The sequence below is a fragment of the Bufo gargarizans genome, chromosome 2, assembly GCF_014858855.1.
Source record: "Bufo gargarizans isolate SCDJY-AF-19 chromosome 2, ASM1485885v1, whole genome shotgun sequence".
Lineage (NCBI taxonomy): Eukaryota > Metazoa > Chordata > Amphibia > Anura > Bufonidae > Bufo > Bufo gargarizans.
The window spans coordinates 638,004,070-638,019,621 of record NC_058081.1 but is presented as its reverse complement, the minus strand read 5'-3'; the positions used below and the strand labels follow the sequence as shown (position 1 = coordinate 638,019,621).

General features: G+C 41.2%; 1 protein-coding gene across 1 annotated transcript in view; it reads left to right on the top strand.

The window, feature by feature from the left end:
* TMEM130 (transmembrane protein 130) overlaps positions 1 to 15,552 on the top strand; it is a 59,508-nt gene that overhangs the window by 19,517 nt on the left and 24,439 nt on the right. The window contains exons 3-5 of the mRNA XM_044277607.1: positions 3,343 to 3,514; positions 10,840 to 11,000; positions 14,322 to 14,406. Coding sequence (XP_044133542.1) covers positions 3,343 to 3,514; positions 10,840 to 11,000; positions 14,322 to 14,406 — 418 coding nt within the window. The remainder of the gene's footprint in view (positions 1 to 3,342; positions 3,515 to 10,839; positions 11,001 to 14,321; positions 14,407 to 15,552) is intronic.

Sequence of the window (15,552 nt, the reverse complement as noted above, 5' to 3'; positions counted from 1 at the left end):
GCCATGGCAACCGGACGCTTTGCAAAAGCGTCCGCTGTTGCCACCTACAGGGCATCTGGATGTACTATACAAGAGCATTGCAAAGTATAGTACAGCCATCAGCCCCACTGGATCTTCAAGATTCAAGAGGGACTTGATAAAAAATAAAAAAAATGTGAAAAAAAATCAAAGTAAAAATAAATAAAAATGTAAAAAACTCAAAAAATAAATTGCCTTTTCCTATAAAAAATGAAAAATAAAAAACTACACATATTAGGTATCACCGCGTCCGTAACGACCGTCTCTATAAAGGTATCACATGATAGACCCCGTCCGATAAACACCATAAAAAAATATTAAAAAAACTGTGTAAACAAAAAAGCTATTTTTGTCACCTTACATCACAAAAAGTGCAACAGCAAGCGATCAAAAAGGCGTATGACCCCCAAAATAATACCAATCAAACCATCACCTCATCCCTCAACAAATGATACTCTATTTAAGACAATCGCCCAAAAAATAAAAAAGCTATGGCTCTCAGACTATGGAGACACTAAAACATAATTTTTTTCTGGTTTCAGAAATGCTATTATTGTGTAAAACTTAAATAAATAAGAAAAAGTATACATATTAGGTATTGCCACATCCGTAACGATCTGCTCTATAAAACTGTCACATGACCTAACTCCTCAGATAAACGCTGTAAAAATAAATAAATAAAAACTGTTTCAAAACAGCCAATTTTTTGGTCACCTTGCCCCATAAAGTGTAATAATGAATGATCAAAAAATTCTATGTACCCAAAAATGGTACCAATAAAAACCTCAACTCTTTCTGCAAAAAACGAGCCCCTGCACAAGACGATCGGCAGAAAAATAAAAAAACATATGGCGTTCAGAAAATGGACACACAAAAACATAATTTCTTTTTCAAAATTGCTTTATTATGTAAAACTGAAACAAACAAACAAAGAAAGTAGACATATTTGATATCATTGCGTTCGTAACAACCTGCTCTATAAAAATAGCACATGATCTACCCTGTCAGATGAATCTTGTAAAAAAAAAAAAAAACTGCCAAAACAGCCATTTTTCAGTTACCTTGCCTCACAAAAAACTTAATATAGAGCAATTAAAAATTCATATGTACCCCAAAATAGTACCAATAAAACTGGCACCTCATCCCCTAGTTTCCAAAATAGGGTCACTTTTTGGGAGTTTCTACTGTATGAGTGCATCAGGGGGGCTTTAAATGGGAGATGACATTTAAAACCAGTTTAGCAAAATCTGCCTTCCAAAAACCATATGGCATTCCTTTCCTTCTGCGCCCTGCCGTGCGCCCTTATATCAGTTTACGACCACATGTGGGGTGTTTCTGTAAACCGCAGAATCTGGGTAATAAATGTTGAGTTTTGTTTGGCTGTTAAGCCTCAATGTGTTAAAGAAAAAAAATGTAATAAAATGGAAAATCTGCCCAAAGTGTGAAATTTCATCTCCATTTTCCTTTAATTCTTGTGGAACACCTAAAGGGTTAACAAAGTTTGTAAAATCAGTTTTGAGTAACTTGAGGGGTGTAGTTTCTACAATGGGGTCATTTATGGGTGGTTTCCACTATGTAAGCCTCACAAAGTGACTTCAGACCTGAACTGGGATTTGGAAATTTCCTTAAAAATTGCTTCTAAACTTCTAAGCCTTCTAAAGTCCTAAAAAAATAAAATGACATTTCCAAAATGATGCCAACATAAAGTAGACATATGGTAAATGTTAAGTAATAAATATTTTATTAGATATGACTTTCTGTTTTAGAAGCAGAGAAATAGAAATTTAGAAAATTGTGAATTTTTTTCATAAATAAAGGTAAAATATATTGACTCAAATATATGACTATCATGAAGTACAATGTGTCACGAGAAAACAATCTCAGAATTGCTTGGATAAATAAAAGTGTTCCAAAGCTATTACCACATAAAGTGACGCATGTCTGATTTGTAAATTTTGACCTGGACACTGGGGCATCAATGACCCTTGCTCATGAAAGGGTTAAAGACAAAAGCAGAGTTATTTACAGTGACTTCGTTTGGATGTCATGTAATAGTTATATTTTGTGCCCACAGAAGCAGAAAAGATAATATGCCTTTAAGATTCATTATATAATGTAAGGTAAGCTCAATGACACAGCAGAAACAACAGAAAGCATAGAGTTAAACTGTTGTTGCTGAGCAGGAGTCTTGACCAATCACAGCCAGCCTCACACACAGCAGGAGTTTTGACCAATCACATCCAGCCTCACACCCAATCTGTGTGGGAAATCCCCCTAGCAGGAGCTGCTAGAATCATTACACAAAAGGAGAGAAGCTTAACAGACATTCACTCCACTAAGAGCTGTGTTTTATGGAAGCAGATAGGCCAAAATAGGTATTTAAAACAGTTATATAATGTTCCTACTGTTAATATAGTGATTAGAACTGTATACTGAAACAGTTATATGTGTGCTTACTTACAGTTCCACCAATTGCAAACAACAAAGTTCACAATTCAAATTCTATATTGCAATCCAAATTGCATACAACCATACCAGCTCATACTCAACCAATCTGCAAATAATTACTGCATACTGCAAATTGTGACCAAATTCAGCAAGTAGAACTATTAGTTAGACCTCAGATATAACTCTCAGAGAGATCATAAAGTGCTTAAATAACTTAAAGTGAGAGTACAGATACTGAAGAGAGAAATATATCCACCATTTTATGTTGAATGACAAGATTGAACAGTTGAACCACCATCTTATGCATACCGCCATTTTGTGATATATTTTCAACACGTGTTATGTACATGGACTATCTGCTGCAGAAGCAGCAGTGTTATATATGAAGAAAAGTTGAAGTTACTAAAGAAGTTACTGTTTCCATAGAACGGCGCTAGAGGAATTACATAGACAGTCTGGTTAGACTAAAAAGTCAGAAATATCAGAATTCTTCTAATGCCACAGCGCAAAAGGCACTTCATAGTGCTGCGTCTGCCACACTGGGGTGGGGGAGACCGGATGGCACTGGGGTGGGGGAGAGCTGATGTCATTGGGGGAGCGGAGCTGATGGCACTGGGGGATAGTGGAGCTGATCGCACAGGGGAAAATAAAGGGTGTTGGGGACTGATGGTAGGGGGTCTGATGAAAACAGTCTATTAATTCACTTTTTCTTATTAGATTACTCGATTAATCGTAAAAAATAATCAATAGAATTCTCGATTTCTAAAATAATCGTTTACTGCAGCCCTAATTACAATGCTGTAGAGCTTTTTGTTGTACTGATTTACAGAAGATAGAACTTATCATCATAGACTGACATAATGATTTACTCCGCAGGAGGAATTGTGGGGCATCTCGCGGTGTCACAGGCGAACAGAAACGGCACACACTGGAGAGACGGCTTCTTCTTGGCTACGAACAGCAATGTGACATTATCTTTCCTCATTCACGACCCAAGTGACTTCTTTAAGTCGGCTGCGTTCACCTACAGATGGACCTTCGATGGCAGGTTTGTCAGTACAGAGAACAGTGGTCGTTTTACCTGTGCTTGTAAGTAAGGCCTCATTTACACACGATTCTGTGCAGTAGGGTGCCGCCATACAGCCCCAAGATACACCTTACAGCATGCAATAAAGCATGCCAATTTTTTTTTCCATCTGCTGCATATGAAATTGGCGCATTCTGGGCCCATAGACTGGTATTTGCGCCCGATTTCAGCTTCATACAGAGCTCTAAAGTGGCCTAGGGCATGAACCCTTAGGGAACGGCCAGACAGCATAGGTGAACGTAGGCATCCCAGTCACGTCCAACCTTGGAAGCTAATAATCGTACGATTTTACAGAAAAAACTGCTGCGGGTGTGCGCGGCCTGACTCGGCTTCATGCGGCCAGCTGCGCCCTCTGTCAGTACCTTAGTAACACGTCTAATCAATAATCCACATAGAAGTGCTTGTGCTGGAGAATGACTTGTATGTAGGGGAGGATTCAGAGATTAGGAAATGACTGAGCAAGACAAACACAAAAACTCTCCATTCATCTATTCCTCTGGTGCTAACACTCCACTTTTTAATAAGATGCATCCCTATACACTGACACTGATCAGTCCGCGTTGGCAGTGTCATATTGTGTAAGGACATGTCCTACTGACAAGGGGAATGGTAGGTCCCTGCTGTCAATTTACTCATACATTTCCAGGAGGAGTAACCATGAAACAGTACAACACAAAGATCTAGAATAACAAAATCTATTCAGTTTCAAAGAATTCCGCAAAAACTGCACAGCGCACCGTGATGGATGCAAAATCCATCGCTCTATTCATAGATTATCCATCGGCAATAATAAAATAAGAGTTCATGGCGAGGGCCAATTTCTCCGTACAGAGACCCACGTGTGCTTTATAACAAGGGTCTGTGGGACTCTAGGCAGGGCTATTGCTTAGGCCCATTCACGTGAATAGAGCTGCAGTGCCAGAAATAGCCACATAGAATAAGAGAAGCCAAGAGTAAAGTACCGCTGTGAAGGGAGCAGGGATTTCTAGTGAGCGTGGCCTTGGTCCTCAATGGTGGTCCCTCAGATTTGACCCCAAATAATCCTACATTGATGGCCTAGTCTAAGCTATAATATCTAAGCCTTATGCGCTCTATCTATCTTTCTATCTACCTATCCCTTATCTATCTATCCTTATTCTTTTTGGTTGATTATACCCTTATCATAGGCTACATGAAGTATCTTGCCAAGTTCAACCTGAAAGGCAGTTAATGGATTGAAAGTTAGCTTTTTATAGCATCTAGATTCACGTAGTTGGCGATATGCCTCTCTCTCATATAGATTTACTGGCCAGGTGACAACATTACCTCCTTTATCGGAGGGTTTGATAATCAAGTTTTTCATTTTGCTCAATTGTTTAACTGCAATCCGTTGTTGTTTGTTTAAGTTATCATTCTGAATCCTGGCCGAGATACCCTTCAGGTCTTCTGTCACAAATTTGACATAGATGTCTATATTAGGATAGAGTGAAGTGGATGGAAAATTCTTAGATTTTGGCAATAGTGACTTCGGTAACCTACTTACCGGACCTTGGTCTTGTTCATCCAATAAGTCACATAAAGTTTGTATGGCTCCCTGTTCTTCTTTAGTAAACGCAGCTATATCCTCGCCCTCCTTATGAAAAATTTTTTAAACATCAAGTTCCGTGCAAATAAATTAAGGTCTTTTACTGCTGTGAAAAGATCAAATTTAGTTACTGGGATAAAGTACAAACCTAAGCTCAGTACCTCAATTTGTGTCTCTGTCAAGACTACATCCGATAGATTTATTACCTGTGGTCTTGAGTGACCAGATTCTCCTGTACGGTGTATTTTATTAGAGAGACGGTTCTTGGATTCCTCCTTCCGTTTCCCACTATACCTTGTCAAGTAGGATTTGGAACCAGCATCATGATTGGCTTCCTCAGCATCTGTAGAAAAATGGGAAGACACGGACACACTCCTGCTACGTGGCTCCCATCTATTCTGTTTCCATTTGTAAACACGGTTCTGCTCATAATCTTGGAGAACCCTCAGAAATGTATTGGCTTTATGCTCTTTAATCTGTTCTCCCCACGCATTGTGGGCTTCCTCCATCTCATTCTTAAAGGTTTCAAAATCTGTATTGCTGATCGCTTGCTTGAGCTGTGTCTCCGTACTCACTAAGTCCTTATCAATCTCTACCAACATCACATCATTAGCCGAAATAAGCAATTTCATAAAAGTAGTTGAACAATTATTACATGCATCTTCCCACTTAGTGTTCAGTTGGTCCACTTCCAACCCATAAGAGGGAAAATTTGCACCCTTAATCCTCGAGGGATTAAATTTTTTAGTACATACTGTTCCATGGAAGTCTTATGCCACTATATTCTTAGTCGTTTATGTAGGAGATTTTTGAAGGCCCCCTTCAGTTCACGTGTGTTCTTTTGTTGTTCCACATCCTGTGTATTAATACCGCTTTGATTAAAAATTGCTTCTGCCTGGGATCTCCAAGAGGCTTCCCGAGCCAAAAAATCTATTATAATGGAATTTAAAAACCTCTGCAAGAAAACTAATTAATGCCTGAAGGAAAAATGAATCCTAATGAACAGTTCAAAAATACATAAGTGCCATGCACAATCACATACAACCACACCAATTAAATGTGCACAGCATAGATAGTAAAATATTGTCTTTATTAGTACAAATCAAAATCTTTACATAAATGAACAGCGGATAAAATACACAGGAACAAACAGGAGCATAGAACTGGATCACAAGTAAATGTTAACTACAGTCCAAGCTGTATACTGATGCTGGAACAGATATCTAGTAATACCAATATAAAACCCTGAGCTAGGATACAATATACCATAAGTATATAGCAGCAAGTAAATATATATATATGTAAAGCGCATAGTGCCGAAACAATTAATAGACAACAAAGGAGAGTAGGTAATAATAAATAATACAGACCAGTATGGTTCCCAAAAATCCTGACGCGCTTTTCCCGTGTAGCTTCCTCAGGGGATGTGTAAACTCTGAGCTAACAGGGCTTTTTGTATTCCTGCCAACAAGACATAATTAAAAACATATGGGGTGTGTTTGATGGTGAGTGGCAACACACAAGTATGTGTCCATGGAACGCATGGCGTCACATCCTGTTTAGGCTTGGGACCGCCCACAAATCGGAATAGTGCCGATAATAAAACAAGTGTGGAACATAAAAATATTATATATATAAAGTACCAGGTGGGGGAGCGATATGGAGGGAGGAGAAATTGATATAGAAGAGGAAAAACCACATATATGGATCTGATGGATCTAGAAGACAGGGGCCAGCACCGGCAGACCGGATATCCGGCGCGCGCTCCATGCTGGAACGCAACAATAAGTCACGTAACCAGGTGGAACACAAGCCGGAAAACCAGGCAGCCGGGGAAAGCCGGTGCCTCCGCGATCCATCAGTCCATAATCTCAGGGCATGAAGTAGATAATAAAGATAAAGCATAAGCCAAATATATTTAAAAAAAAATGGTGTAACAAAGCATTAAAAATAAATTTTTTTGTATTAGTGAAACATAAAGTAAATTTATCGTGATTAAAACACCTGTGTAACAAAATATACAGCGGCCATATCATACCTCATTAAATAAAAATAAATGCAATTAGTACATGATTAGTGAGTGTCTGAATGAGTGAATAACATGGTAATAAAAAACATGACAAATACATATAATATTAATCTAATATAGACACTAATATTTCATCTGTGGGGATTCGCTCTGGTAGACAGGACAAGCGGACGCAGTATAGAGGCAAAGACCAGTTTGTAACTCAAGTCCTGTATGTGAGATGAGTCAGGGACAGGACTCCTCTCGGGTTAATTTGCATATGTATCAAATCGGGTTTTTTACACAATAAAAGCAAACAGAGCTATGGGGACTGGGTATTGCGGATGTGCTAGCGGCCATCTAACAACCCATGTCCTCAGCTCTGTACACAAAATCCCGATGACAGGTTCCCTTTAAGGCAACAAAACAGTACGACAGTCCATTTGCAGTTTTGGTGTTCGTTCACACCTAGACAGTTCACACAGCAAAAACAGTCACCTTTTCTCCAGGGTGTTAAGCCACACCCCGTCTGCATAGCACAGGACAGAGAAGTCCTCCCAGATTCAGGCCTACAGCCTGGCACAAGGCTCAGATCCCACAGAGATTGCCAGAGCTCCAATGTCAGAGAGAGAGATCATCACCACCACCTGACACTGCTGGCTGTTCTTTATAGGCCTCTCAAAACCCGGCCTGACGTAAGGAGTAGTCACCCACCCAGCACTTTGACTACTCCTAGTAAGAGCCGTCCCAGATCAGCTATTACAGCTATACTAAATAGCAAGGTGTCAAAAAGCAACTGCTGCTGACACATGAAAACTGGTTCTTACTCCACCGAGGCCAGGAACCTCGGTGACACATACCTTCCGTCAACGACGGTCCCTTGTGCCTTCCTACACATCAAAATAAGATTATAATTATTAATGAACTTCTGATAAAATGGTGAAAAAACAAACATGTAATAGATAATTAAATACGTGCCATTATGTAAAAAGTGACTAGTGCAAAGTGAACATGCAGTGACACAAAACAATGAGTGAAAACCTATGTTTAGAATTTACTAAACATGAAAGAGAAGAGAAAAATATATATTAAATTGTAAATTCAATAATATGGTTGTTATATAGGATAAGCCTAAGGTTATGAATATAACAACCACGTCACTCCCCCGATGTATATCCCATGATGATGTCAATTATTCCAATCACTTCCATACACAAAGGCGAAAATGTTGTTATGAAATGTAGACGACCAGTACACCTGAAAAAATTATGATAAAAAAATAAAATAAGTGCACAATTAAAATTGAGACAAGACAGATAAAACCTACATGATATAAGAGCGCAAAGAGGGGTGCACATTGTGCACCCCAGCATCAATACACCCCTAAAGCTGAAGAGACCTGAAAGCCAAGGATATTGCTAGTCAAGAAGACAACATAGATAACACTAGCTTAAACCACAATTAAGCCCAACTTGGCATCCTAGTTATTAAGGCAAAATAAAGTGGTTATAAAAAAGGGGAAAACTCAAGCCCTCATTAAGACCATGGGGGGGTAACTGTATTTAATTCAAAAATCCATTTCACTTCACGTTGGGCTAGTAGGCGCTTCCAATTTGCTCCCCTACTCCCAAAAAGTTTTCTATCAATCCCTAAGAGGGAGCCATCGCATGCATGATGAGTCTTGAAGTGACGGGGAATGGTATTAAGTCGGGTGACGTCTTCTTCCTCCATGGCTGCATATATGCCCAGGACATGTTACCTTGATGGTGGCTATGAACCAACATACCTTCTCATCCGTCTATGAACTTACGGGATATGTTGGTTCATAGCCATCATCAAGGTACAAATCCCAATAAACTATTTGGTTCTAGGGGCCCAAAATGGGGTTGTCCCCCTTTTGGGAATTGTGTATCCTGTTCCAACATTCTAACCACCACATTTTTTAAAAACGCAATGGACTGTAAAACATATCAAATCACACATACTATTTCATGCAATACGGTTGGGGGGATTTATGTTGCAAGCTGTCCTTGTGAACTTCTTTATGTGGTGATGACATCACAGGAGTTAAAGCGCCGTACTTGCTTTTTAACACCTTGCTATTGAGTATAGCTGTAATAGCTGATCTGGGACTGCTCTTACTGGGAGTAGTCAAAGTGCTGGGTGGGTGACTACTCCTCACGTTCCAGGCCGGGTTTTGAGAGGCCTATAAAAAACAGCCAGCAGTGTCAGGTGGTGGTGATGGTCTCTCTCTCTCACATTGGAGCTCAGGCAATCTCTGTGGGATCTGAGCCTTGTGCCAGGCTGGAGGCCTGAATCGGGGAGGACTGCTCTGTCCTGTGCTATGCCGACCGGGTGTGGCTTAACACCCAGGATAAAAGGTGACTATTTTTGTTGTATGAACTGTCTAGGTGTGAACGAACACCAAAATGCAAATGGACTGTCGTACTCTTTTGTTGCCTTAAATGTGAATAAAACACTAAAGTTTTTTAATTACAAACTGGTCTTTGCCTCTATTCTGCGTCCGCTTGTTCTGTCTACCAGAGCGAATCCCCACAGATGAAATATTAGTGTCTATATTGCATTAATATTATATGTATTTATCATGTTTTTAATTACCATGTTATTCACTCATTCAGACACTCACTAATCTCACTAAGCATTATCTTTATTATCTACTTCATGCCCTGAGGTTATAGACCAATGGATCGCAGAGGCACCGGCTTTCCCCGGCTGCCTGGTTTTCCGGCTTGTGTTCCACATGGTCACGTGAATTATTGTTGTGTTCCAGCATGGAGCGCGCGCCGGATATCCAGTCTGCCGGGGCTGGCCCCTGTCTTCTAGATCCATCGGATCCATATATGTGTTTTTTCCTCCTCTATATCAATTTCTCCTCCCTCCATATCGCTCCCCCACCTGGTACTTTATATATATTATATTTATATGTTCCACACTTGTTTTATTATCGGCACTATTCCGATTTGTGGGCGGTCCCAAGCCTAAACAGGATGTAATGCCGTGCGTTCAAGCGTGGAACGCACTCCGGACACATCCTTGTGTGTTGCCACTCACCATCAAACACACCCCATATGTTTTTAATTATGTCTTGTTGGCAGGAATACAAAAAGCCCTGTTAGCTCAGAGTTTACACATCCCCTGAGGAAGATACATGCGAAACGTGCGTCAGGATTTTTGGGAACCATACTGGTCTGTATTATTTATTATTACCTACTCTCCTTTATTGTCTATTAATTGTTTCGGCACTATTCCCTTTACATAAATATATTTACTTGCTGGTATATTGTATCCTAGCTCAGGGTTTTATATTGGTATTACTAGATATCTGTTCCAGCATCAGTATACAGCTTGGACTGTAGTTTACATTTACTTGTGATCCAGTTCTATGGTCCTGTTTGTTCCTGTGTATTTTATCCGCTGTTCATTTATGTAAAGATTTTGATTTGTACTAATAAAGACAATATTTTACTATCTATGCTGTGCACATTTAATCGCTGTGGTTGTATGTGGTTGTATGTGATTGTGCATGGCACTTATGTACATTAGGTGTCGTTACCTTCATCATTGTTTGGGGATTTTTGATCCGGAATCCATATATCCATAGCAAGGATTTAGCACCTGGCATTTAGTGTGTGCTACTATTACTTTTCATCTTGGTATATATATATATATAGCATTTGTGTATTTTATTTTCAGGACTTCAGTTTTGTCATCAGATCCTTTTGTTCATCACAACTACCCGTCACCAGGAGACTATAAAGTGTCCCTTCACGTCACTGCTCATCTCCATGATGCCAAATACCAAAGACATTCTGATAAAAAATCTGGAAACTTCACAGCTCTCCTGACACTACAAGGTAAATGTGCAAAATGCCGTATTGCTCTTTTCCCTTTTATATTCCTTTGTTGCCAAACTACATCTTTTTCTTGGTGGCACCACTGATTGGATAGTGTCAGACTGCAGGGACACGCCCCCAACTGGTAACATCCAGCAGGACCTTCATTACAAGTTGCTAGTATTTCATTCATGACTTCTCGCAGGAATAATAAAGGAATGGTGAAGCATAGAGTCATAAGAAGAGATGCTCCAGAAATGTTATTACATCGGAAATGCAATTAGTTACCAAACCAGGCATGTCAGGAGAGGGGACAGGTCCTTTTTAAAGTCCTATTCCTTTCCACTGAGAAATGTAAAGTGGGTGTCGAGGTTTTTTCTTCCTGAGGCTCATTTGGCCTACTTACCAGACAATCTTCTTCTTACTTGTGGATTAAATTCGTTCCTAATCATTTAATTCATTGGGGGACATTTACTAAGATAACTTTTTACACCAGTCTTAGTTGTCCCCCCCTGCACTACCGTAGTATGCGTGTGCCTTATCATAAATTAGGCACATACTGTATATGGCAGTCCTTGCACCCGGCATCCCCCACTGTACAGCTGTATGAGGAGACGCCCGGCTCTCTTCCTGCTGCTGCTCTCTATGGCAAAGCAGCAGCGAACAGGAAGATTCTCTTACACTCACCATTACTGCTCTACAGTTAGGCCTCTTTCACACGGGTGTCATGTTTTTGGCCCGGATAAGATGCTGGTGCATTGCGGGAAAATGCGCGATTTTTCCGCGCGAGTGCAAAACATAGTAATGCATTTTGCACGCGCATGAGAAAAATCGGTTTGGTACCCAGACCCAAACCCGGACTTCTTCACAGAAGTTCGGGTTTGGGTTAGGTGTTGTGTAGATTTTATTATTTTCCCTTATAACATGGTTATAAGGGAAAATAATAGCATTCTTAATACAGAATGCTTAGTACAATAGGGCTGGAGGGGTTAAAAAATAATAAAAAATAATTTAACTTACCCTAATCCACTTGTTCATGCAGCCCGGCTTCTCTTCTGTCTTCATCTTTGCTGTGCAGTAGAAATAAGACCTTTGATGACGTCACTGCGCTCATCACATGGTCCATCACATGATCCATCACCACGGACCATGTGATGAGTGCAGTGATGTCACCACAGGTCCTTTTCCTGTGCACAGCAAAGATGAAGACAGAAGAGATGCCGGGCTGCGTGAACAAGTGGATTAAGGTGAGTTAAATTTTATTTTTATTTTTTTAACCCCTCCAGCCCTATTGTACTAATTCTGTATTAAGAATGCTATTATTTTCCCTTATAATAATGATCGGGTCCCCATCCTAGGAACCGTGCGTGAAAATCGCACCGCATCCGCACTTGCTTGCGGATGCTTGCGATTTTCAAGCAGCCCCATTCGCTTTTATGGGGCCTGCGTTGCGTGAAAAACGCACAAAATAGAGCATGCTGTGATTTTCACGCAACGCACAAGTGTTGCGTGAAAATCACTGCTCATGTGCACAGCCCCATAGAAATGAATGGGTCCAGATTCAGTGCGGGTGCAATGCGTTCACCTCACGCTTTGCACCCGCACGGAACTCTCGCCCGCCTTATTACAAACCGGATTCCCAAAAAGTTGGGACACTAAACAAATTGTGAATAAAAACTGAATGCAATGATGTGGAGATGGCAAATGTCAATATTTTATTTGTAATAGAACGTAGATGACAGATCAAACGTTTAATCCGAGTAAATGTATCATTTTAAAGGAAAAATACGTTGATTCAAATTTTCACGGTGTCAACAAATCCCCAAAAAGTTGGGACAAGTAGCAATAAGAGGCTGGAAAAAGTAAATTTGAGCATAACGAAGAGCTGGAAGACCAATTAACACTAATTAGGTCAATTGGCAACATGATTGGGTATAAAAAGAGCTTCTCAGAGTGGCAGTGTCTCTCAGAAGCCAAGATGGGTAGAGGATCACCAATTCCCACAATGTTGCGCAGAAAGATAGTGGAGCAATATCAGAAAGGTGTTACCCAGCGAAAAATTGCATCTATCATCATCAACTGTGCATAACATCATCCGAAGATTCAGAGAATCTGGAACAATCTCTATGCGTAAGGGTCAAGGCCGTAAAACCATACTGGATGCCTGTGATCTCCGGGCCCTTAAATGACACTGCACCACAAACAGGAATGCTACTGTAAAGGAAATCACAGAATGGGCTCAGGAATACTTCCAGAAACCATTGTCAGTGAACACAATCCACCGTGCCATCCGCCGTTGCCAGCTGAAACTCTACAGTGCAAAGAAGAAGCCATTTCTAAGCAAGATCCACAAGCTCAGGCGTTTTCACTGGGCCAGGGATCATTTAAAATGGAGTGTGGCAAAATGGAAGACTGTTCTGTGGTCAGACGAGTCACGATTCGAAGTTCTTTTTGGAAATCTGGGACGCCATGTCATCCGGACCAAAGAGGACAAGGACAACCCAAGTTGTTATCAACGCTCAGTTCAGAAGCCTGCATCTCTGATGGTATGGGGTTGGATGAGCGCGTGTGGCATGGGCAGCTTGCATGTCTGGAACGGCACCATTAATGCAGAAACATATATTCAGGTTCTAGAACAACATATGCTCCCATCCAGACGTCATCTCTTTCAGGGAAGACCCTGCATTTTTCAACAAGATAATGCCAGACCACATTCTGCATCAATCACAACATCATGGCTGCGTAGGAGAAGGATCTGGGCACTGAAATGGCCAGTCTGCAGTCCAGATCTTTCACCTATAGAGAACATTTGGCGTATCATAAAGAGGAAGGTGCAACAAAGAAGGCCCAAGACGATTGAACAGTTAGAGGCCTGTATTAGACAAGAATGGGAGAGCATTCCTATTTCTAAACTTGAGAAACTGGTCTCCTCGGTCCCCAGACGTCTGTTGAGTGTTGTAAGAAGAAGGGGAGATGCCACACAGTGGTGAAAATGGCCTTGTCCCAACTTTTTGGGGATTTGTTGACACCATGAAATTCTGATTCAACATATTTTTCCCTTAAAATTGTACATTTTCTCAGTTTAAACTTTTGTTCCGTGATTTATGTTCTATTCTGAATAAAATCTTAGAAGTTGGCACCTCCACATCATTGCATTCAGTTTTTATTCACAATTTGTATAGTGTCCCAACTTTTTGGGAATCCGGTTTGTATTACTATGGGCCTCTACTAACACTACTGCCACTAAAGCCACATTATCAGGTATTCTGGATTATTGGAACATCATAGGATCAGGACATAGAATAAGGAAAGTTTACAAGTTATTAATTTTTTGGTTTCCAGATGTTATAAGTAGTATCACCATCGCCGGCCCTAAAGAGACCACCACCAGGCAACGAGTCAACATGTCTCTGCATATCTGTGGAAGGTAAGGGCGACCTGTAAAATTAATAGGGTGACGATTTTCCATGTGCTGTAGATTGGTTGCATGTTGCCAATACGTCATCAGCATGTCTGTCTCCTGTTCTGTTTGCTACAATGTATCAGGGCAGGGACAATGTATCAGTCTGGAGTCCAATAAATTTGAAGGGGCTTTCCAGGAGTCTCATATTGACGGCCTAGCCTCAGGATTATTCATCCATATCTGATCGGTGGGGGTCCAACTCCCAGCATCCCAGAAGTGTGAAGAGGCTGTCGTGCACCAGTGAGAGGCTAGGCCTCTTCCTAAGGCTCATTCACACGACCGTGGTTTGGTTCCACATCCAAGCCGCATTTTTTGTGGTTCGGGGCGGACCCATTCACTTCAATGGGACCGCAAAAGATACGGATAGCACTCCGTCCGCATCCATTGCTCCGTTTCGTGGCCCCGCAAAAATTATAAGTCATGTCCTATTCTTGTCCGTTTTGTGGACAAGAATAGGCATTTCTATAAAGGGCCGTCTGTTCCATTCTGCAAATTGCGTAAGGCACAAAGGCGGCATCTGTGTTTTGCGGATCTGCAATTTGCGGACCGCAAAACACGGCACAGTCGTGTGAACAAGCCCTAAATCAGTGATGTCACATTCATTGGGCCCATGGTCTAGGCCAGGGATCAGCAACCTCCGGCACTCCAGCTCTTCTGAAACTTCAACTCTCTGAATCCTCCTTTGTGGGAGTTACAAGAACAGCCGTGTAAGTTTGCATGCTGGGAGTTGTAGTTTCACAACAGCTGGAGTGCCAATGGTTACGGATCCCTGGTCTGGGCTCAGCCTAGTCTCTTTCAAGTAAACGGGCCTGAGCTGCCTGGGCCAGGTGGTGAGCACGGCGCAAAAATGCCCCGCGACAAAATATTTTCTCACGTGTTTAAAAAGAGGCAAAATGAGGCTTTAAAGGGGTCGTCTGGGTTCAGAGCTGAACCCGGACATACCCATATTTTTACCCAGGCAGCCCCCCTGATGCTAGCATCGGAACATCTCATGCTCCAATGCGCTCCCTTGCCCTGCCCTAGATCGCGCAGGGCACGGGCTCTTTTGTTTACAATAACACACTGCCAGGCGGAAGCTTTTTTACTGGCTAGGGCAACGCTAAAGCCCGC